Consider the following 25276-nt stretch of genomic DNA (forward strand, 5'->3'; position numbering starts at 1 on the left):
TATATCACATCAATTTTTATTTAATGTATTTAATCAGAATCTATGAGAGTATAAATGAGCAGCTTTATTCAAGGTTTTACGCGTGAACACACCATAACTAATGCATTAAAGTTGAATTTTACACGTTTGTAGATTATTAATAGGAGACAAGCATGTACATTATTATTGTAAGAACACGATGGACCAAATAACCATGCCAATTTTGGGGATACCATTAGGAACATTTTTGGCTCTTTTTGGCTGATTGGCACCCCATACTCCAGTCATTCATGATATTACAAGTATTTGTTACAATCTGAAACGCTTTTGTAGATCCATCAGTGACTGGATCAACAGCACCCTACACAACCTGAATATGAAGTGCCAAATGGTATCCAAACATTTTTGTGACATGTTAAAAAAGTGGAAAAATACATTAATTACTTACTTAATAATTTATTTATTCAACTGAATTACAGTGATATATTTCTATATAACAAGAAGACCAAAATATACAGAATGTTATTTTGACAGGACACCAAATCAAAATAAATTTTCATGTTATTTTTTCAGATTTATCCAATAAAACACACTTTATTTCACATCCTCATTATTACATTCCTCTGTTATGTAATACACATTCATATAAACTAGTAATAAATAGTGACATTCACTTTTGGGGGATTTACCAAATCTCTTAAAAAAGGCTCCCATGGTAGGAGTGACCATCAGCATCTGGGCTATTCCACGATTACCCACGTTACATTTGGAGACACCTTGACTCATACTTAGAGCTGTAACTCCATTATTATTGATAGGAACTAAACATCTCTTTATCACAACATAGTACGCAGTCTGACTATCCTTTGTATAAAAACAAAACTTGGGAAATTTCATTATGCTCCTGGCAAATCTTTGCAATGTGTCGGTTACTCATGTTACATGATTTGGACATGCATAAAATGAAAAGTGGCCATAAGTGAAAAGTATCCTCATACAAGGCTTTTATGAAAGTTGATTATATCCATTTCAAAGAAGTATATTAGGGAGACAAATTTGTATATAATTCAAAAAATAAAGAACACATGGTTTTTACTAGGGGTGCAGATAAAGTGGTTACTCACGTTACGGTTCAGATGGGCTATATGTACAAGGACACATTGAGCTCATGTCCACCAACCTATATAATTGCCCATCTGCATAACTTGGGATTAGTGTCTGCAATGAAAAATAACTGAAAATCCAGTTTGGCTTGCCATAGTTGTTGAGTCATAAAGCCTCGTCCAGAAAGATTAACATTATCCTGAAGAATTTCCCTTGTATTTGTCGCTTTCTAATGCACTTTTGTATAATCGTATCTATGCATGTGATACATATAATTATGAGCAAAACAAATTTTTATGTGGACAATAAAATGAAATTGAATTGAATGTGAGGAAGCCGAGCAACACTAATTAGGTACCCAGTCAAAAAGCCTGTCTCTAATCTGTTGCGCAGGAATCCCCACAAGGAGGTAGTCATTACCAATCTTCAAATTTTATTATAGATTGATTAATGGGGAATGCGGGAAAGCCACTATGAAAAGACGGTTACTGCCTTTATTATAAAGGCAGTAACCTGCCAACCCTAACGGTCAATCACTGTCCAATACTACATACAATTTTCTCACAGAAATAGGAACACATGAAGTAAAATGGCAATTTTCCTTTCCCCCAAAACAGGGATGTTCCTATTTAACAGGAAGACTTGGTAGGCAGGATTCCAGCTAAAAAGATTTAACAAAAACTTTTGACAAGTTGCCTTACAGTACTCAGACATGGTGAAACAAATTGATTCATTAATTTTTTGACAGTTTGAGTAGTCCATAGTTCAAGTATTTTGTAGCTAGTATACAAAAAATTGTCCCTCGTCTGAAAATATTTACTATGCCTCGTACCTCATCATGTCATATATCAAGTCTCTACTTTTACACACAGGCAACCCAAGTTACAATGTACTTTTGAAACTACACTTATAAAAGCAGTTTGATTTGAGCTTTCTTTTATTCATCATCATCGCCTTTATTATCACTATCATCATCATCACTACCATCATCGCCATCATGATCATCACTAACATCATCATCACCATGATGATGATGATCATCATCATCATCATCTTTATCACTATCATCATCATCACTAACATCATCATCATCATCCTCATCATAATTATCACCATCATCACATTTAAAAACTGTTCTTCCCACTTTGTGGGATTGAACAGATCATTGACTTGATGGCTCTTCTCCACACTGTCCTGTCACTTGGGTCAATGTGGGTAATGTTAGACACTTTCTTGTCTTCTTTGATTGTTTAATCACATCTTGTGAGAGAGGAGTATAATTTGCCGATCCATGACATGAAAAGCAGTGGAAATACCTGTAATATACTAGTAGCTGTATCTTTGAAGCTCGGCCCATCACTCTATCCAATCAAAGACATGCCTAGTTCCGAACATAGCCACAGGCCTGCATAGCCAGGCCGGGTCTTTGGTCTAATGCCTTCACCACAGGAGGCAGCAAGTGAAACATAGACAGCTTTAGTTGGTGGCCAACACCAGTTAATGGTGGGTAAACGCCCCAAGAGTTTTGAATTTCCAAGGGCCATGGAGGGTTGAGAGTCTCTTAAATCACTTAATAGGCCTTTTGGAATTGTACAGTCTGATTCCTGCAGCGTTGACTGATGTCCGGCAGTTTCTTTGGAGTAGTACACCAACAGATAACTTCTCTGATGCTAGATCTCTATCAGAGAGAGAGAACAAAAATAATTTGGAGTTATACTGGATAACGATAGACTGATCTTGATAAATCTCCTAGCTCTTTGTTTTTCGATTCAATACTTCAGTATTGTCCAGAAAAAAAAAGATATTAGAAAAATATTAAAAAGCTACAGAAAGGGATTATATCCTGAAATTTTCAGCCTATTCCACGCTGAAGGGTTTTTAACAAGCTAGAAAAATAGGCAGGTATTTTATTTTTAAATCAATAAATCTATCCAATTATTCCAGTAAAACAATTTTTTTATTTTACATCCCTCACATAATACCCACTTTAGGACACACATGTTCATAATAATCTTGTAAATATTGATTTGGAACAGCAATATAAACTGTTGGGGGTTATACTAAAACTAAAGATAGGCTTAAAAATATCTAAAACTCCATTAATGGGAATAAGTGATTATGACATGCATGTTCTACTTAAAGAGCATGAGCCGATCTATAGACCATATATTTAACTACACAATTTCACAAATGATTTGATTGATATACATCATGTACTTCTTTTTAGAAATAAAAATAATCACAAACTGGTATTCATCCCTATCTTTCTTTTTTTTTGGCACATTACACTATTACCCCCCACAATTTTTTTTTTATAAATCACCTTTTATTCATAAAAAAAGGGAATCAATTACAATAATATGCCCAGGTTATCAGTTCTAACCGAACGTAATACAGGGCAACATAAATTGAGTACAGTAAAGGTATATATAAACAAACATAAAACAAGAGATAATAATTATTTACATATCAAACACATCAATTCAATTCATAACAAAATTCATACTTAATAGAGTGATGAGAAGGGGAAAGGAGGGGATGTGCTATCCCGTGGTTTAACTTAAGTTGTTCTGATATTAAAATGAGTTCATTGTACTAACGTATAGTATTACAAAAATATATAAATTATGCAATTATAAATATATGAACAGATAAAGTGTAAATTCACATAAGTAGGCCTAAATCTTGAGTTTATATTTTATATACATGTATATAACAGGTGTGATTTTGTTCCTCAAATTATATGATATATCACAGTCTGGCATACATAAATGAAACAAGAATGGTTGGAATAAAAAGAAATTACGGTGGGAAGAATTAGGAAGCAAGGGCTGATGGAAATGAAATGGTGTGGAAAAGGTTTGGAAGAAGAGAAGAAATAGGAAAAGGGGAGAAGGGAATATAGATAAAGAGGTAGAGAGGGGGTGAAGTATAAGGAAAAGGGAAGAGGAATCAGTCCTTACGCCATAATAATCTGAACAGCATAGTAATGACAGAAAAATTAGCAAATAATTATCTTTAGATGTACAACAATTATATTTGGGAAATTCAGAATGAGAATTAGTGGAGAAGTGTCATGTCGGTCCACTGTGGTTCAGTCTTTGCATTGTAGATCACGTATGAACCAATTAGTGCTAATTTACTCAATGTAAGGATAACATCTTTGTATTTCCTTGAACCGACGTGGTATAGAATTGTCTTAATTAATGATCACTTCGAATTAGAGTCTCACTGCCCGTTTGAGAAAACTTGTTATAATAACAAATTTGCAGTAACAGTATTAAGCTACTGAAATCATTTGATTTGATTGTCCGATAGTAAACTTTATATAGACACTGTGCATTTGTTATAATAAGAAATCTCTAGTGTAGTAGGCTTCATGGTACACCACGTATCTTTCTTGGGCAAGTGTTGGTCCTGGAAAGACCTCATTCTCCTGAGTACGACAAGAACACACTTGTCGAAAAGTTGAGATTGGGTGGTCCTTTTCAGGACCAACACATGGTGTACCGTGAAACCTACTACACTATTTTTCTTTGCCATGGAAACCTTCAGAAGAAATCTTTATGAAACAGAACCTTGGTTTTGAAGGCATGTAGTCTTAGTTTCAAGAACCCTTAAAGGTATTGTTTAACTTTGTGAGCAGCCGATTAAAAAAATTATCAAACCAAGATGAAACATGTGTACAAGTGCATGTATTCGAACTAATAAACCCTGAAAACAACCATTATTGAGAATGAAAAGCTAAAACTACAAGGCAAACACCGATTTTGTAAATAGTACACATATGTGTATGGGATGAAATTAAGATGGTGTTTACGGTCACTTTATATTTCAATTTTTGAAGCACTAAATAATTATTTTCGAACGCAATTTTTTCTGGGCTTCATTTTTGTAACATATCACAGACACAGGTGACAAGTGTGACCTTCTAGCTCAGATTTTTTAAAAGTCATACCAATGTTAACCAATCACTGTAAGTATTAGTATATCTAGTGCAGACTGTGACTTACTCAATGTATGCAGTAATCTCATCTAGCGTCCACTTCTCCTTCGTTTTAAACAAGACATCAAACCTGAAACAAAAGGAAAAGAAATGAAAGCATTTACATCTACCAATATACAAATAATGCACGTGAGCGCGTGCATGCAGGGCCAAATAATAAACGATGTGCGAGAAGAGTCAATGGATATACCGCACCGAGGTCCGCAGGACCGAGTGCAGTATATCCATTTGGCGAGTCGAGCACAGAATTCATTATTTAGGTCCTCTATGCACAAGAATGAGTGCATTGTTTGATTTATACAACCCCCCCTCCTCCCCCATGTTACTGAGTTGCCCCGAATGCAATATTTGATCTAAATTCTATATATTTCTAGATAATTCCAGACCTCGCACAATCCTGCACTCTGACGTCAGAGTGCAGGATAGTACTTTTGGTATAACATCAGAGTGCAGGATAGTGCATTTTGGATGCAATAGTGCAATTCGCTGAATATCATGTGATCCGATTTGGACCAATCAGATTACAGAACATTCTTAGGAGTTGTATAAAATTGCATCATTCTCAATTAAAGCATGTCTACAGCTTTGGTTAACGTTTGCAAACACTGGCAGATCCAGGCGGAGATACAAGGGGTGCGAGACCTGTCTGTATTTTAAGAATTGCACATTGAATAAACATATATATGTTACGGAACCCTCATCACAAAAAATAGGAAATGTTGACTAACCTTTCTCGTTCAGTCTCTGGGAGTTCTGATAGCGGGAAGTGCCATGTAACAGGCGGGGAACAGGATCTATCAATCAATGCAAGACCCTGGGAGAAATGAAATGAAATGGTTATAACAGCAATGTTTGCAACCAATCTACTTTAAGGTGATGGAGCATATACGTTGACACAACATTTGCTCCTTCGTCATTTACTCTGGTCTTAACATCTTTAAGAGTGCATAGGGTTTGAGTTGGGATTGTAATAGAGATTTTTGGTTCAGACTAATGTAAAAAAAATGATTATGGTTTATTTAGTTTTTGAGGTTAGGTTTCATTCAAGGCTTAACAAGCAGATTTTCCATCGGAGCAAATGTTGCCTGAGCACATGTCATGGAACCACATATCCCGCACAACATACAATATCAGCATTGACATCTATTCACTTTCACTCCTGTACCTATGGCGACCTGACAACCAGCATTTAATGATCATGCGAATACAATCACAAAAGACACAATCTCCAGCGAGTCATCTATTCTCGTACACAACTTAGCAGCATGCACATCACTACACTAAAATCCAAATTTTTATGAGATGATGAATTCAGAAACGAATTCAATGTACATCAATAAAGGGGTACTCCAGGAGGGAAATAGCAACATGATTCAAAATTTCAAACAGATAAAACAAATTCAGCAAAATAAATCAATTTCTTCAAAGTCAGGGGCCCGTTTCATAAAGGACTTTGCCAATATGGCAACTACCATGGTAACAGGGCTCAGCAGCCAATCATAATCAAAGTTACCATGGTAGTTGCCGTTATGGCAACAGTTGTAAGTTCCTTATGAAACGGGCCCCAGATGTGGCAACAGAAATTATAACATTTCAAAGTTCGTATTATATCAGTGAAATACCCAATGGTGTCATCCCCCATCAATTTTTTATTGCATCTATTCACTTTGTTTCCTCATAGAATGTAAACATAGGATTGACTATGGATTGAATATAAGATGATCATTGTTGAAAGTTATATCTTTTACAAGGGGAACATGTCTTTCACACATGTATGAAAGTATAAAATAATTATGATTTCATGTACATTGTAATAAGATAAGAAAAGGGAAAGTGAGGACATGGCCTGTCCAAGCATGCACGTAACTGTTTTCACAAAATATTGCTAGACTTTAAAATTCAATGACTTTATTGATCAGATTTTGATGAAATCTAAATTGAATTTATTTACTTTATTCTACTTGTTTATTTACTCTAGTTAATCAAAGACGGCTGAGTCAGCAAATCTGCATATATATCCCCCCTTCAATGTAAAGTATCTACATATACAGTTGCGCTCAAAAGTTAGTGAACCCCACCAAAAAATGCACTTCGTCATGATGAGTGTTGAATGTTCGGCAAGCCCAGAGAAACAAACTTCATTGAATGTGATATTTCATCACCCGACATGGCAGAGTTTGACCACTTTTAATAAATCTGTTCATTTTCCGGTAGAGTCCACTATATTTTGAGCACCACTGTACGTGCCATGATTTATTTAAAGGAGAATGAAACTCTTGGAGCAAGTTAGCTTTTGTGGAGGCAGAAAAAATCAAAGAATAAGATCAACAAAATTTTGAGTAAAATAGGACTAGCAATAGAAGAGTTATGAGCATTTGAATGTCGAGATCACTAATGCTATGGAGATCCTCCCATTGGCAATGCGACCAAGATCTATGATGTCACAGATGAACAACTCTCCCCTTTTGGACACTGAAAATATACCCCAAAACATCTCTTTTTGCTCATTCTAATCATATGACAAACGATTCATCAATGATATAATGTTGTGAAACCTCTGTACTTGTCCTCTCATAAAGAGAACACCTCACCTTGTGATAGACTCTATAAAAGTGAGAATATAAGTGAAATAAGTACTAAAGCAATGAGGGAGTTGTACGTGTGTGACATCACAGATCTTGGTCGCATTGCCAATGGGAGGATCTACATGGCATTAGTGATCTCAATATTCAAATGCTCATAACTTTCTTATTATTCATTCAATCTTCCTCAAACTTTCAACAATATGTTTCTTTGATTTTTCTCTTTGATATGGATTCAGCTGGTTTCAAGGGTTTCATTTTCCTTTAAAGTGGATTGCCACATACCTTGAGCTGTTGTTCTGTGGTGATCATACCCTCGGGTACACTCTGCTGCCAAACTTCAAGAAATTCTGTCAGATTGAACTGAAAGAAGGATAAAATAACAATTCTGCAATCAATATTTAAGAGTTAGTTGATATGAAGTTGATATCTTAATGGAATCGTAATGATGTCTGTCTGCAGAACTTTGTACCATTTCCAGACATTAAAATTTCTATTTTTAAATTCTGCTTTCTTTAGAATTGTGGCAGATGCAATTTATCTACCATGACTACCATGAACACTCTGAAATCTGAATCAACGAGTCTGAAGACCATCACTTGAGTATTAGAATCACCCCGAATCTGATTAAGTTTATTCAATATGTTACAGATTTAATATGAAGAAATAACCTCTTTGTGTGAATAGCTTTGCATTTGTTCAGTAATTATGTTTACATCAATATGATTTCGACCTTTTTGTTCCTTCTCTTATTTCTTTCCTGTATATATATACGCATATATGAATAAGTCGACAATATTTTCTTCATTTCCAAGGGGGATCCACACTTAACAAGCTTTGCTTTTAGTGGACCCCCTCATTTCCATTTATGCTCAATATTATACTGTTTTTTTTTGTTTTACGAAGTAAGAATGCTCGTCTGTAAAATTGTACTTGATTTATATTACTTTATATTACTTTGTAATATGTTTTGAATGGAAATGGAATAAAGAATTGAATTGAAAAAATAAATCCTCAGTGTCAATGCAACATAAATATCCAAGTAATCTTTGCAATAAAATTACTCAATAAAATTATCTAATGTTTTGTGTCCTTTTTTATACTGTTACGTATCCTCTTAAATTTCTTGATCGTTTGAGGATTTTATAAGGGAAACTGGTTAAAATCTAAAAGTTGAGTAATCTCAAAAGTCATAAGGTGACTTACTTTATCAGCAGGTCTCAACAGCATTTCTGCAAACAATCTGCAGATTTTGTCTGGATCTAAACTGTAGACAATGTCATCAGTACCTATCAGAGAAGTGAATCATTTATTTATTTATTTATTTTATTTCCAGGCAAAAGACAACAAGAATATGTACAAGAGGAAGAAATTACCACCGACTGGTGCCCAAATTTATTTGACTTAATACGTCAGGTAAAATAGTTTGAATACAATTCATCTATTAACAATAATCAAACTTATATGATTTGATCTGATAAGGTGTTATCCATGACATCAATTGGTTATTGATAATGTTATGTCGCAGTTTCGTGAATTGTAAGGATATACAATTTAATTAAAAATTTAAAATAAAAGAAAGAAGCTCGGGTATAATGCTTTAAGCTCCTGCCCCAACCCTTCCCCCCCCCCTTTAACCCTAACCTCCCCTGTCAAAAAAACATACAAATAAAACTAAAAAATATATAAAACAAATGAAGATCAGACTGGACTTCCTCTAATTCAAATTGATTTTACAGATGAAGTCGGAGTAAAATTGATGAAAATCAGCAGAACACAATAGTTTCACATTGTCCAAGTTGATATTTTATAAATTTCAATGGTAGCACAATGGTTCTCATGTGTCATTGGGTCACCAATTTAGACATCTTAATGAACAGAATTGTTTACTTTCCTTATAATGTGGTTTCAAAATCTCTTTAGAGCTTTACACCAATTTCTTTTGCGAATCTGTGCTTAAAAGTTGACCAGTATTCAGTCAACTTTAGGTTAGGAGTCCTAATATTTTTCTCCTTTTTCCATTTTGACCATAACCACTTTAACCCTTTGCGTGCGGGCCCGCGAAACCGGATACCTCTCCCTGCGGCGGAGCCGTTTTTGTACATAGCTGCTATTTTGATCTGTGGCGGTGTTTTCATAATCTATTGCTAATTACGCCAAACTGAAGTATTTTCAGGATTTTTAGTAAATGTAAGGATGAAAGATCAGCCTTTTTTCTTTCTAGAATTAAAGGTCTCGCTTCTCAAATCAACAGAATAGTTGAGAAATTTACGAGGAAAAAGTCGTGTTATTTTGTAAAATCTTCATTTTTTCCCCAAGTCAATAGGCACTGTGTACAAAATTGCGTAAGGGCAATCAGCACGCGCGGACAAGTCGGGTTCGATCGATACCGCTTTGTTGTCTGCTCTAGTGCTTTTTTCATTGCCTATTGTCACGCTACTCATGAATGGTCTCTTTACCTCCTTGTATTCAGATCATTTGCAAAGTGTATAATTACGACGATAATCCGTTTTGGGTGAAATCACAGCATACCAAATACCTTTATTTTCCAGAATGAATAAAAAAGGGTGAATATATTCACTTGCAAGTACGATGATGATGCTGCGCAACGAAAGTCCGAAACTATATTGTGATTTTTGGCTTCTGGGCTTCAAGACGGTGGCCTCAATATTTCACTAAAAATTGTCCTTGGTTTCTTCTTTTCATAAATTATAGTTTGTAATAAAAAATAATTTTGTTCCTGAAGATTGCATACCAGTGTTCGATTTGTTTTCCTGTTGCAATTTCAAAGAGCGAAGGGGGTAAATGTGACTCAAATCTGAAATCACACCTCCCAACGCTCTCCTCGTCTCGTTCTACGTTTATTTTTCTATCTCCCTTTTCCCTCCAAAATAACGATGCTACCGATTACTGTTCGTCACAATGAGAGAAAGTAAATTTTATTATCTATTGAAATTGTAGCATAAACTTTTAGTTCATTGTTAGTTTTAGCGTTTGAACTGATTATGCTTTTGTCGAATTTTCAGTGCAAAAATTTTCACATGGAAGAGAAAGAGAGAATGAGATGAAGAGCTTCCAAAACCTAACATGACAAATTCATTCTATTAAATGACGTGAATTTCAAATTGAGGCGGGGGACTATAGTATTCTAATTCTTTATAAGTAAATATTTATGCAATAGCAAAAGCGCACATAATGGTTTACATTATACCTTTTTGTTCTATTTCCTCTTTTTCCCCTTCCATTCTTTCTGTCGATTTATCATTCTCCTATACATGTATCTCGATTTGCATTTTCTATTCTTTTTAAAAATCTCACTTGCATCTTCTTCCATCCCTATGGGTATCATCACCCAGGGGAAAATTGTATTTTTTGTGAAGAAAGCACTGTCATGCTCAAGAAAATGTTCTTGGCATGTCTTAAGCGCCTGCATGTTTTAAATAAGTAAACATTTACTTTTTTATTGTTACTGTCGTAATATAAAAAGCAGTATTCCTAAGAGCTTTTTGTATCGCTAAATACGAGAAGCATTCACTAGGTCATCCTGACGAAATACACTAATCTTCCTTTTATTCAGGGCGTTGGCTATTTGTCCCCTGCTCTTTTTATAAGGAATTTGTTTGAGCGTCCGCCATGACTTTCTTTTGTTCATTTTTAAAAGAGCAGAGGATAAACGGTGTTATTAATTCCTTTATTTTGTTTCCTTTGAAATAGAGGACAAAAATAAGAGCAATATTGGATGAGAGAACGAGAGAAAGCGGGGGGTGGGGGTTCAAAAGTTTTCCAGGGGCTCGTATTATATAAAATTTGTTTACAAATTTTCAATAGCACTTGAAAGCTACTGAAACCATTTTATTTAACTGGCGGATGGTAATTTTTTTTTAAATGATTGCGCATTTTTCTATATAAAATGTGCATGTATAATGTATTTATAAAACGGTACCAATTAAAGATTTCCTCGTTTTCCCTTTTCCCTGGTTTCTAACCTGTAACTGAATGTATTATCTATCGCTTTCATTCCCTTATATCTATCGGACAGAGGAGACAAACAAGCAATATATGAGAGTGTAGGTCAGAACATTTCCATCGGGGGGAGGGGGGGGGGTCAAACAAGAACAATGATAAACAGTCATCAGTTTGGCAAGGGTCTGAGGACCGAGTTGCAACAAATAAACGTTGTGGGATTTTTTGAAGTAATCTAACCAAAAAATAAAGTCATGTTGTAATTCGTTTAAAGTAGATATTCATGCATGGAATTTTTAGCAAAAGCGCACTTGTCTGTTCCCCCTTTTATCACTGTATCTCATTCTCTCTCGTTATCCCTGACATTTGAACATATTTTTTTCGATAATTTCCCTAAATAATTATTCGTTCATCCTTATATGCATCATCACCCAGCCGGGAAGCGCCTTTACGCAATATGAATCACTGACGGATGTCATAAGCACCTGTGTTGTCGGTAAACGAGACCTTTTTTTTTTGTAGATACGGTATGTTGGTCGAAAAAAAAAAGATTCATAAAAGCTTTTTGTATTGCTAAGTACGAAAAGCGTTCAATGGGTCATCCTGCCGATAAACACTAATCTTCCTTTTGTTCGGGGCGTTGACCATCTGTATCCTGCTCTTTTAGGAAGGAATTTGCTTGAGTGGCCGCCCGGACATTCTTTTGTTCGGGTAGTGCCGATATCATGAACTACATGGACGTTCCCCTTTTGAAAAGAACAGAAGATGAATGGTGTGCTAAACTGCTTTCTTTTCTCTTTTTTTTTCATAATAGTATAGACAAAAAATAATGAGAAGAAGAGGGATGATGGGGAGGGAAAAAGTTCAAAAGTGCACCGAGATCAGCTCAAAGTACTAAGACATTACAAGCTTTTTGCTTTTCTGAAAATGCAATCAATCGATGAAACCAAGGAGATATCATTCTATCTACAGTAATATCTTCTTGATTAAACAAATAAGACGAAAATGGTGAATAAACGCGTAGCTTATTACGTGACGATCTTGCAGAAAAGATGTTAGCGTATATCTATCAGAACAACGATATGGATCAAATCACGTGATCGGAAAAAAATCACGTGATCAGGCCTTATGCGCGCGCGTACGTGCTCGTCACAAAGTTTATCCTTCCCGTCCGACTCCAACGAAAAAATCGGGTAAAGTTGAAATGATTTCCTATTTTCGGGATTTTTCCCCACGTAGCTGTATATTTTTTTCAATCTGTTATCGAAATATGTTTATAAAGTAAATAGTGGCAGAGGTTTTAGTACATAACAATTACGAAAAAGCTGAAAAACTTCATTGAATTAAACCAAACATTTCTCGGCTTCTGTAGAAGCCCGTCGTAGCTAAGTGAATGACTCGCTGGGCTTCTGTGGAAGCCCGTCGCACGCAAAGGGTTAAAATACTTGTATATTAGATAGCCATTTTATCTGGCATATGACTAGTAAACTTTGACAATCAAGTCAACTTACCATCATCATTTTTCCTTCTTGTTGGATCTCCATAACATTTCAAACAATGTTCTAAAATAGGTCTGCGAAAAGAAATATGAAACAAAAATTATTATAACCCCAAGTTCAAGGGTGTAGTCAAATTTTCCCCAGCATATAAAAGAAACTATGTAATAACTCTGAATTTTAAGAGTGTAGTACCGGTAAGCAAAATGTCCCCAGCAGATAACTTTAAAGCCAAGAATAAGATGTTACATCGGTAACCTTTGACCTTTGAACTTGTGTGCCAAATTGACGCCTGTTGTCGTGGTTGAGTACGCTATTTTATTCATGGGTCCACTGTTTTTAATTAATGAGTCCACTGTTCAAAAAGTGGACTCATGAATAAAATAGCATGGTTAACCATGGCAACGGGCGTTAATTTGGTGCACTGTGACAAAGGGACACATCAGCATTGGACATTTTTTAATATACGTGGTAAAATAAGCGTAATTTATACAGGAAATGTGTATAAACCACGGGTTCAACCGATGGTTTTCAAAACCACCTTTGTGAATTTGGGCCAATACCTCTTGTTGGTCTGGAGTCCGGTTTGCCATTGTGACTGTAGCAGCATTAGGAATTTCCTTACCTTGGTTCAAGATTTTCCAATGTGGACAGAGTTTCTTCCAAGGGGACTTCGTCGTAGGACCAAGAGTTTTCTTGGACCAAGGAAAGGATGTGAGTCAAGACCTGTGACTCGTAGTCAAAGTCCAGGACCCGCCAATGGCCTGCAAGATAAGATAGTAATAGAAAGTGAGTCTATATGGAACAAAAAATAAAACGAGAGGCACAAGATGAGAATTTTGGTAAAGTGGAAGTCGTAAGCACAAAAGCTTCCATCACTTTTTCAAATCAGAATTGAAGTTTTCAGTTTGGTTACTACGCAAGTTCCCATCAAGGCAAATCTTGCAACTGGAGTAAATTTCAAAAGAGCAGAAAGAGCAAATTTGAGAAAAAGAGGGGGTGCAGATGATACAGGTGTATCTTTAGATGTAGCTCTATGTATTTTCAATGGTTGATTCTCATAATCTAGAGGGGGTGTACGTCCCTTGCCTCCCCGCCTTGATCTGCAGCTGAAGCCATTGATGATCTTACCATCAATAAGACAAGCTTTCATCGCCGTGAGCTCATCTCTTATCTCCCCTTCACTGGCTTGCACTGCATCTAACAGCATGTCCATGGTGTATCGCTTTCCAGAGTGTTCCGGGGCATCCTCGTAGAGGGATCCGGCGAATGGGTTCTCCTGCAGGAGCGTGTGGAGCTTCTTCAGTCTCGGCCTCAGAGGGCGCAATTCGAGGTAGGAATGCAAAACACCTGTAACCTAGGGATGAGCGGAGATTAAAGGCTTATTTCCAGTGAATGCAGCAAATACTCTATTGGTCTGAAACCAATCAATAACACAGAAGTGTGAAATCACCTGCCTTAAACGTAAAGATATTTGAATAATGTCATATAGGGAGCATTTCACAAAAAATCAGTGATTTTCACTGACAATTTCATGTATTTCTTTTCATTTATTTATTCCAAATTCTCATTACAAACATACAACATATGAATCAAAGAATACACTGTATACAAATAAAGATACAAAAAATAGAAATACATTTAACAAGAGAATAAATGAGAATATGAGGGAGCCAGCATAGGCCAATGGCCTTTCTAAGGCTGGGCTTCCGAGACCATAATATAATTCGTAAATTATACAAATAGTATGAAGTATAATTAGAATTCTATTAGTAATAATGAAGTATAAGTCAAGGAGGATAGCATTTCCCAGGTGTTAGGCAGTGAAATTCACACAATGCAATTCAAAGCAATCAAAATTCCGCACAGGGCCAGTTCTCTATAAAAGGCCCTAACCAATGAATAGGAACCATCTTTTCAAAGACGGCTAAAGTCATACAAAACACAAAGATCTTGTATGTAAACAACTAAAAACAGGATTGCTTTCAAATCCACTTAAGTAATTTTTCAAGTATACACACCAAATAATCATTTGGTTCGTATAAATCTGTTGTATGTGTTTTAATGGGGCGCCGTGGTCTAGTGGTTACGACTCTCGTCTTTCAATCAGACGGACGTGGGTTCGAATTCCAGGTATGATGTGGTTTCCTTCTGCAATAAATATACCCACCATGTGCTGCACTCAACCCAGTTGAGGTGAATGGGTACCCGACAGGATCAACTCCTTGATTGCACTGAGCGCTAAAAGGCAGCTCGTGCTTAAGTCGGGGATAATAATAATAACAATGTGCATCGGAATAGATTATTTCTAGATAGATGGCGCTGTATTCCCACAAAATAAGGTCTGCATCTCAAAATTGACTTCTGTATAATCGGGAGGGAATAAAATTGCTTTGATGCAGGGTGGGATCCTCCTCGACTTATACTTCATTATTACTAATAGAATTCTAATTATACTTCATACTATTTGTATAATTTACGAATTCTATTACGTAACATTCGTATAAGTCTTCAGAGGATAGCATGTTCAAAGCCACATATCAGAAGTCAATTTCAAACAATTTGAAAGTTATCTCCCATAATGATCTCGTAAAGATCATATTATCTCAACATGGACATACGATGTTGCCACTTGCCAAATTAGAAAGATTTATAACACTACAGAATGAATTGACATTATGAAAATGTAATGAAGGAACACTGAATCAGCCAATGATTATATATATAATTATTAATCAATTGTATCTCAATGAACAATCAGAGGAAATTAATCATTGAAATATTCCTCATCGATTCATCTTGCAAATTATCTCCAATCAAGTACATCATACTTCTATATACTAGTAATCCATTGATATAAATGTGAAATATTTTCAAATAATTTTATATCATTTTATCATCAGCAGTAGAGGCGAAAATGGTCTCACTGGAAGAGCCATATATAATAATCGACGTTAAGATAAGAATAACTAATGTTGGAAGATTCATCGTAGGATGAAAATAATAATATCTTGCTTCAGATATCAAGTCAAAATATTTCTCTATGATCAAATCAAAAGTTTAAGTGATGAAGGAGGTAATTAATTAATGATGAAACGAGGTACAATTACTGAGGCATCATGGTCAGATGGTATAAAGTGTAAAAACTGTAATTCAGTTTTTAATCTGAGACAAGGTTACTAGATGTTTTTACGGGGTTCCAATTGGTGAGTACTAGAAAGTACTCTTTGTGCACCTTTAACCTGAGAAGAGTAGTTTAGAAAAAGCAATCAACAAAAATGAATTCATACTTGAAGGGAACAAAGTAGTGATGTTCAAATACTTTTCTCATCGTACAAAATAACTTTCATGACAACTTTTGAAAGTGAAATTTGGATGGTTCATTCAGCGTTTGAGCACGCTGGACGTAATTGCTGTCAGCAGAGAAGAGCAGAATTATTGACGTCAAAATAAGAAGATATAATTTATGATTGTCCAAAAAAAAGATTAACATTCAACAATGGTACAATGAATTTGAATCGAACTTCCTTGTAATTTGGTGTGCCAAGTAAAAGGATATTATCCCGAATTGGAAGTCCATAAAAAGGCTGTAATGAATTTAGATGTAAGCATACTTGAAAAGAATAGCTTCCTGAAAGATTTATAAACTTGATAACCATGGTTTAGATTAAATGAAATTTCATGTTTCAAATTTTGTTCGATTAATACATTTTATCATTACAATTGATAAAGAGTTCTATTGCTGTCAAACACTGTAACTGAGACAAGGAGCTCAACAAGGATTTGTAGGCAGTAAATTGCCTTAATTCAATCATGGGTAGGTCCATGATTCAATAATACTTGATTATCAGCATAGTGGTGGTCGAGGTCGGGGATGTAGTTTACAGCACAGCTTGCAAAGATACATTGGAGTTTATTCTTCTAATCAAACTTACGTATCAATTTGAATAGTTAATGATATTAGTATTCATTTGTTTGTGAAAAACAAACATGTTTAAAAAAATTTTTGTTCTAGGGCATAGGTGCCGTGCAAGAAATCAATTCCTAAACATTTATGTTGGTAGTTGGCAGGTCAGATACCTTACAAAACATGATCGCGACACCTATTAACATGCTAACGATATTAGCAGTGATTGAGATTAATCATAAGTTGTGGAGTATCCGGTTGGAGTATATGCATAGTTGACTGGCAAAATAATAAGTAATAATAAGTAATGAATCTTTATGTTGATAATTGTCAGAAATCAATTTGAGATACGAGTCCAAAATTATGACACTTCGATCTCCAATTTTTGATACATGACATAACATTGTCGTCTGATTGAATAATAAAATGTAAACAATAAAAGAACCAACCAGGTTAGGTCCTAGATGTGCCAAGTCAGGTATTTTAAACTCTCCCCTGTAAAACAGACCTCGGGAGCTCGCTTCCAGAAATCCCAGTTTTATTGTTATTCATTTTTTTTTTTTTTGGTATTTCCCTCGTGATCGAGGAGTTAGTAATGAAAAAACTCAATTTCAGCGATACAAAATGTACAAATCAAAGCAGCATGCTCTAGGGATCATAAAGGCTTATACAATATTTTTTATATCAGATGACTGATTGTTAACATTCAGTAATAAGTTCTCTTGAGAATCCATGTATTATATAAAGTTACTTCAAATATAGTTAAGTCTTCTTGGTAGCATATTGTATAAATTTTGCATGACACAAGGATGATGGTTCACGGTTGATAGACTTGTACAAGATGAGTACAGGGTGGAAGAAATTTCAACTTTGATTAGACTAACAATGGATCTCTGTCCTGTGTTTTTCCAAATACCAAAAGTGTCGGAATGCATGTCTGCATACATTCTAAACTTGTGAAAGGTTGAAAGTTTACTTAATCCAACTTGTTGTACACTTCGGGTATTTGGAATACTCTAAGTATCAACGGCTTGCGTTGGAAAGGATAATTAGGTGCTTTGTCAAGTTAGAAATCCGATCTGTTTAAATCTTCCTTGTTCAATCTTTTTCATTAAAATCTTCTTTGTTCAATGAATAGATAACAAGAATACATGTACATGTATATAGGTCCATGGTCTGACAAATCTTCAATGTAGGTTGTCAAGGACAACGTGAATAAATGGGAAGGTCTATCAGCAAAAGAATGTTCATGCTTGGGCATGTAGCCTATTTACAAAGTCTAGTGAAAATATACTAGCTACCTCTTTTAATGTAAGAATAGTAATGAGCTATTCATTTAAGCGCCTTGCACGGATGAACTACTCATTGGAACAAATTTGCGTGTATTATCTATTGTCTGGTAAACCTCAAACAAGATTTACATCTTGGCAATTAGAATTTTTCATTTCAACATGAAGTTCCTTCCAGATCCATAATCATTTAACATGTTTTAATGAAGCATTTTTTATCAGGCTTTTTTCCTTTGAGGAACGTAAAGCTTAATATTACAAGCAACAAATTGATGATAGTTGAATTTCGTGTCAAAACTTGGCTTTTCCAAGATTAATAGCAAACTATATCAAATGACTGTGAATTGGCCACTAACCAATCGGGTTATGCCAAAATGTAAAATGGCACAGTAGGAAGTCTAAGCATTATCCACGCGAGCTGTGAGATATCTAGCGATAATATCGCTGTTGTGAAGCTCCTGGTACAACTTAACTTGTTTAAAATTTAACACAAGAGCATAACGATCATCGTTTTTATAAGCAGTGAAGATGATTCCCTGCGTTGTGCAAAATGCCTTTTGTGTACAATGTACTCTAGGTTATAAAGAGAGGCCTGCGCAAGTTAAAATAAGGCTGTAATAAGGGTAAGGCTTGCAATCCAAATCAAATGACATGGTTCGATGTCATATCAGCATACGGCTTAATTCGATAAATCGAAGAGTTTACAGAGTAATTATTGTAATCATTGAAAATGATGTGAAGGTGTGCTGAATCAGCGAATTTCTAGTAGATAAGATAGGGATGTGAAGGTGTGCTGAATCAGCGAATTTCTAGTAGATAAGATAGGGCAGCGCCCTAATAAAGAAACAGTGTAGGGCAGCGCCCTGATGTAGAAAGGTATGGCTCACATACCAAAAATATGGGTGGAGGAGCCCTCCTGCCCAATTCAGCATGACTCGCATGCCTAAAAATATCACAGACTGCCATGATAGCTGCCGCTTTTACTCAACTCCAGGCGGCTTTCCATGCCTGCTCCCCAACGGAGAGCAGGGCTGAAGGAGACCATAGGCTCATGTCTCCTCAATACTCACCATGAAGATAAAGATGTGTAGTCACTGCCGTCACACTTGAAAAAGATGGTTCCTATTCATTGGTTAGGGCCTTTTATAGAGAACTGGCCCTGTGCGGAATTTTGATTGCTTTGAATTGCATTGTGTGAATTTCACTGCCTAACACCTGGGAAATGCTATCCTCTGAAGACTTATACGAATGTTACGTAATAGAATCATAATTATCATAGAAGAGAGAAAGAGAGAGAGAGAATGTACTGTAAACGTCTAAGTATATGGGTGGATAATAAGGCAATACTTGTAGCTATCCTTGCATCTGATTGGCTAACAGCAATTTAGTAAATGGAAATCATTTAGAACTAAACTTATCGTGGAATTTTATTTTATTTCTACCCAAGGTTTCTGGTAAATTTCAGTATACTTCTATTAAAAAAAAAGAATAATGTAAAGAGCAACAGTTACATGACCCAGTGGCCCATATTCTAAAGTTAGGTTTAAAAATGTGGGCAAAACTATAAATCTGTACAAACAGTAATATTTCATTTTCCCAGCATATTTGGCATTAAATCAGCTATCTGAAATCAAGAACTAAATTAGTTTTGAAACCATTAAAAAGCATGGGGAAAAACACCAGAGTCCAGAAAAATAACAAATAATTTTTGGCTTCCTATAACTTTAGTAGACTACTTACTCTTTTTGTATGCAATCTGTCTTCACCACTCGGTAAGTTGTCTTTTGTGAAACAGTCTTGGAGGACGAGCAATGTATTGGATGTGTCAGCAACTTTGAGGTCATAAGTCTTGGTGTCAGTGCAGAGGACTGCGTGATCAGTCTTGTCTCCTCGGATAACAAGCCTAATTTAAAAAGACACATAATATATATTTTTAAGGACGCACAAGTGTGTATTTTCATGGGGATAAACAACATAAATTAGAAGGGTGATCCCCTCAGGAATATACAAATTTCTAAACACTAATAAATCTGTACATCAATCATTCCATTTAGAATATTCTTATCTCACTTTAATACAAATCAACCTTAGCTGTTGGCAACTCACTACACTTGTGTTCAACCAAGGAAAGCAAAGAATATAATAATGATTAGACACAGTTGGAGAAAAAAGTTTTTTCCAGAAAGCTATCCCAAGATCACCCTCACTGACCCAAGGTCAAGGAGAACTTCCCTGAAGGGATCTCCTCAGAAGTATTTCTGAGTGAAAAGGATTACTTCGCTACAATGCTTTCAGGGACAGTACAAATAATGCTTCAATGCTTTAAGGGACCTCCTCAACAGATCAGTTTTACATACACATAGAAAATATATATATCTCTCTCTCTTTTGTTTATATTTTCTGACCTGTTACATTACCAAGACTAGAATGGTGGGGGTCATTAGACCGAAAGCTTCAGTCTCTGCACATTGGTTGTTCTGGTGAACTACGTTGGCTCCACTCACTATGATAGTAAAATATCAGTTAATTGTTAAATAAATCCCCAGATTTATTCATTCCTGTCTAGGGGATCATAAACATTGTTTGTTATCAAATCTGACAAGGACAACTTTCCTTGGCTGGCTTACATTTGTAAAGAAGCAAATGTGTCTGTCTGTCACTATGGTCTGTCAGATTAATGAAAACTTGATGAGTGCTGAAATCTTTCATGAAATGCGTCCCAGGGCCCATAACAAAGATAAAGCTTTGGGATTGACCGTGTGGCTGATGCCTACATTGCACAATGGTATACGACAATGACAATCCCTCATATCAGCCTCACTAATCAATCAATAAAGCTTTTGGTACTGGGCACGACTCAACTCACCTTTGACCTTCGATCACATCATTCAAAATGGTGTTGTCGACCTCAAGTAGCCGAAAAGACGATGGGTTCAACTCCTCCCCAAAGTAGATGCATTGTGGATGTCCTGCTAGGTTGCTCAGTTCTAACTTGGCATGGGTTGCAATGGAGTGCACCTCATCTAACATCCTGAAAAAAGAAATCAAAGACAAAGGATTAGATCTAGATCTAAAAGTTTGGCCTGAAGTCCCTAACTTAATCAAATTAAAAAGGGCACACGCCATCCAAATGCAAATTCAAGTTTATTCCTACATGTAATTGTCATGATTCATGATGCCTTTGTCTTTGACATGAAGAGTGCTAAATAATAATAATAATAATAATAGTGGTTATTTGTATAGCGCACAGGTCCACATTAAGGTGCTCATGGCGCTTAGGAAAAAAAAAAAAAAAAAAAAAAAAAAAAAAAAAAAAAAATACAACTTATTTCTTGCTATTTGGGGCGGTCTCATCCTCCAACAATGTGTTTTTTAGATTTTGAAATAATAAATCATAAATTTGATTGATCAAAGTTAGACTTGGATCTGCTTAGCTTAGGCAAACTAACCGCTAACGAGTACGTTAATGAATACTAATTTCAATGAGTTTCCCTAGGCTGAGTCCAAGAGTCCGGATGATTAACGTTTTTGTCGAGACGTTCTGAATCCAGCTAGAGATATAATAATAGAGTCTACCACAGGGTGACCAGACATCCCGTATTTCCCGGGATCGTCCCTTTTTTTCTCCTTTGTCCCGGCTTCCTGACAAACCCTTCCCGGGACGCCTATTTGTCCCGTATTTCAGAATATTGAACGAAATATACATGTACTAGTAATTAATACATAAAAAAGTGAAGAATTTTCATCAAATAACCAACAGATGACCAAGCAGAGAACAATAAAATCGATAACTGTAACTTTGGCAAGTTCTGCAGTGATTTTCTTGCTACCAAATACATTGCAAACGAATAGCTACGTATATATTTTCTTCAATCTACACACAAACACGGTAAGTCAGCATGCCCTAGCTGCTACAGGCACGTGGCCTGCACTGGCCTCCTGCCTGTGTGAGGCAGGCTACTAGCTAAAGGCAAGGATCGGAGCAGACATGATAAACAGTTTTTTCACCAAAAAAAATCACAAAATCGGCAGGAAATATTTATAATTATATTATGGATTCTCAGATTACTGATTTGGTGATGTAATCGGAGGAGCAAGTTTAGTTTTCATAACTAGATCTAGTTGTTTCAGCTTTCATTTTGAGTCTTGTTGTGATCTGTGCAAACTTGTAAAGGGATGACAGATGCCTGTGTGTGATGCCACAATGTTTCATCTAATTTTTTAGCTTGACAATGTTTCACTTTGAAATTTTACTCATTTCTAAAACATTTTAGTTTTTTTTAATTTTTGAAATATATTTAAAAAACTCAAATATCACTAAGATTTTTGTTATATTCAATTTTGGATTTTTTTGTTTGCTTGAATTTTGAACTTTTTTCCTCTAGCTTTCTTTCATATTTCTTTCTTTTCATCCTTCTTTCTTCATCCTTCTACCCTTCCTGCTTGCTCTTTTTTGTTCCATCTATCTTTATTTCCAATCTTACCTATATAGCTTTCTTCCCTGATCCTTTCTCGCTTTCTGTTCATTTTTCTTTCCTTCCTTCTTTTTAAATTTTTTTTAAATTTCCTTCATGCTCTCTTTACTGAAATTGAACTTTTCTTTGCTTCCTTCTCCCCTCCTCTCCTTTTCGTTCTTTCTCTCCTTGCATTATTTTCTTTTTTCCTTCTAATTCTTTTCTCTTATTCTTTCTTTCCCTTCCTTTCTTCTTCCCTTCCTGTTTTTCTTCTTGCTTTGTTTCTTTCGAAGAATGAAGGAAACATTTTCTTTCCTTCATTCTTTCTTTCTTTCTCCTTTTTTCTTACTTTCTTTATTGCTTTCTCTCCTTTATTTTTCTTTCACACATTTATCTTCCCTTCCTTTCTTTATTCATTTCAAAGAATGCAGAAACCTTTTTTCTGTCTTTCATCCTTCTTTTATTCGAACTTTCTTTTATTTTTTTTCCTTCATTTTGACTAACTTAGATCTACATGTAACTTAGTCTTAAAGGGGAATCCAGCCCAAGTAAAAACTTAATTTTATAAGGAAAAGAAAAATCAGACAAGTTGATAGGTGAAAGTTTGAACAATATTGGACAAACAACAAGAAAGTTATGAATTTTTAAAAGTTGTAAATATTGGTAATCACTATACCCATGGATACTTCAAATTGGCCGCATATGGGATGTCATAGTGATGTAAGGCAAGGACTACTCTTCCATGTACTCCAATACATATTATGGCTAAAATGTCATTTTCCCCAAAAGTTTTATTTCAAATTATATTTTTCTTTCATGAGGACATAAAACAATATACTACCTGGGTTATATTTAGATTACTGCCCCAGGGGAATGGCTACTTAGGAGAAAACCACAAATCCCTGATAATAAAGTACATGGCCTATGGGAAAGTTGTCCTTGCCCCTTGTCATAATTTACTTACCCAGTTGCCAATTTAAAATCTACATAGTATTAGTGATCTCAATTTTAAAGCAGCTATAACTTTCTTATTGCTTGTTCGATTTCTTTCAAACTTTCACCATTCTATTTGATTTAATTTTCTCCTTCCCAACACAACATTTTATGGCCAAGGCTGGATTCCCCTTTAACTTCATTCATTTTCCCCTTCATTTTTTTTCTTTCTGTCCTCTCATGGCCATGCAATTCATCTCTTTTCTTTCTCTCGATCCTTCAGTCTTTTGTTCACCCTCCCTTCCTTTTCTTTAATAATTCTTTTTTTACAAGTCTAACATTGTGTAGATTCTAGACTTCTTTGTTGATTTTTTTTTCCTGTTAAGAAAAGACCTGGTCCTGGGGCTGATTGCACGAAAGGGCTTTCCAAGCCCAAGGACCATCTTTCGTGTCACCCATCTTTTTGTTTTATGATACGCTGCATGCAGGATATTTAGGCCTATTATGTATGATAAACAAATAAAATTTGTTAGCTAGCATTTTTAAATCAATTTTTATACAATTTCATGATAATTGATATCACATCACAATTCACATCACAAAGATTTCGTTTACTTTTTTAACTAAGGATGAATAAAATATGTTTGCAGGTTATTTATTTAAAATGCGTTTTCACATGGCGCATCATAAACATAATCCATGGCCATGGGCGACACGAAAGACCGTAGACGGTCCTGCAAAGACCCTTTCGTGCAATCGGCCCCTGGGGCTGGGCCTGGCTCGGTTGATTCGGCTTATCCGCTCGTGCATCGTCATCGACATGATCGACCGTGTCCGTCATGTCCGTGCTTCGCCTCCGATTGTCCCGTATTTTGTGAAATCTCCCTGGTCTACCATGACATTTTCAATTGAATTTGATTCTGCTCACCTTTCATCTTCGATGTCCATGATGATATCAGCGTCGGATAAGCATGACAATAACAATCAACCCTAGACTAAAAGTTTATCACCGACTTGCTACAACAACTTCAAAAACAAACTCTCAGCGCGCGCTTTGTACCGGAAGTCATGGCCAGCTAGGCTGAAGTTAGCAGTCCATGCCCACCACCAACCTTACACAAACAATCTAGCGATCTTTCGCGGAGCAATGATCAGTCTATATGTATAAATGAAATAATATTGATATTGGTTTAGATAATATTGACCTGAAAACGTGACTCTTTAAAGGGGAATTTCACCCTGATCATCCTGATGAAGTTTATTGTATAAATAGCAGAACAAATAATATTAGTGAAGATTTGAGGAAAATCAAGAAAGTTATTCGAATTTGAAACGTCATAGTTCATAGTTCAATTCATAGTTCATTTATTTCTTCCTATCACAAAAACATTCATACATGGTAGTTAAAAAAATATGATAAAATAAATGGCAAGATAAAAAAAATAGATTATCAGCGCTAATTACATACGCTAAACATACATTGAGGTTGTTAAATAAATCGTATCATTTACAGTACAGATCGAGTAGGATTCCGGAGACAAAAGTTACACAAAATTTCACATT

General features: G+C 35.5%; 1 protein-coding gene across 2 annotated transcripts; it reads right to left on the reverse strand.

Annotated features, from left to right (window-relative positions):
* LOC129279965 (sister chromatid cohesion protein DCC1-like) lies at nucleotides 1-24816 on the reverse strand. 2 transcript variants are annotated; one of them, XR_010296231.1, is made up of 12 exons: nucleotides 24642-24816; nucleotides 21193-21357; nucleotides 20067-20229; nucleotides 14262-14487; nucleotides 13756-13894; nucleotides 13146-13207; nucleotides 8878-8960; nucleotides 7957-8034; nucleotides 5818-5903; nucleotides 5097-5159; nucleotides 365-2761; nucleotides 1-240 (listed from the first exon to the last, which is right to left on the reverse strand). XR_010296231.1 is itself a non-coding variant. In XM_064112024.1 (11 exons), exons 1-11 carry the CDS (start codon nucleotides 24659-24661, stop codon nucleotides 2650-2652), a joined length of 1197 nt encoding a protein of 398 aa, XP_063968094.1. In that variant the 5' UTR covers nucleotides 24662-24816; the 3' UTR covers nucleotides 1-2649. The 2 variants fall into 2 exon arrangements, 1 of the variants encoding a protein (XP_063968094.1); XM_064112024.1 differs by having other exon boundaries at nucleotides 1-2761.
* Between the last annotated feature and the right edge of the window lie 460 nt (nucleotides 24817-25276).

This window comes from Lytechinus pictus, chromosome 17 (assembly GCF_037042905.1).
Source record: "Lytechinus pictus isolate F3 Inbred chromosome 17, Lp3.0, whole genome shotgun sequence".
NCBI classification, from domain to species: domain Eukaryota; kingdom Metazoa; phylum Echinodermata; class Echinoidea; order Temnopleuroida; family Toxopneustidae; genus Lytechinus; species Lytechinus pictus.

Coding starts and splice junctions, on each gene's coding strand:
- LOC129279965 (XM_064112024.1), bottom strand. CDS start 24,661: ATGGACATCGAAGATGAAAG. Junction 20,230..21,192: donor GATGTGATCGAAGGTCAAAG/GTGAGTTGAGTC, acceptor TTTTTAAATTAG/GCTTGTTATCCGAGGAGACA. Junction 5,160..5,817: donor CCAGAGACTGAACGAGAAAG/GTTAGTCAACAT, acceptor CTTTTGTTTCAG/GTTTGATGTCTTGTTTAAAA.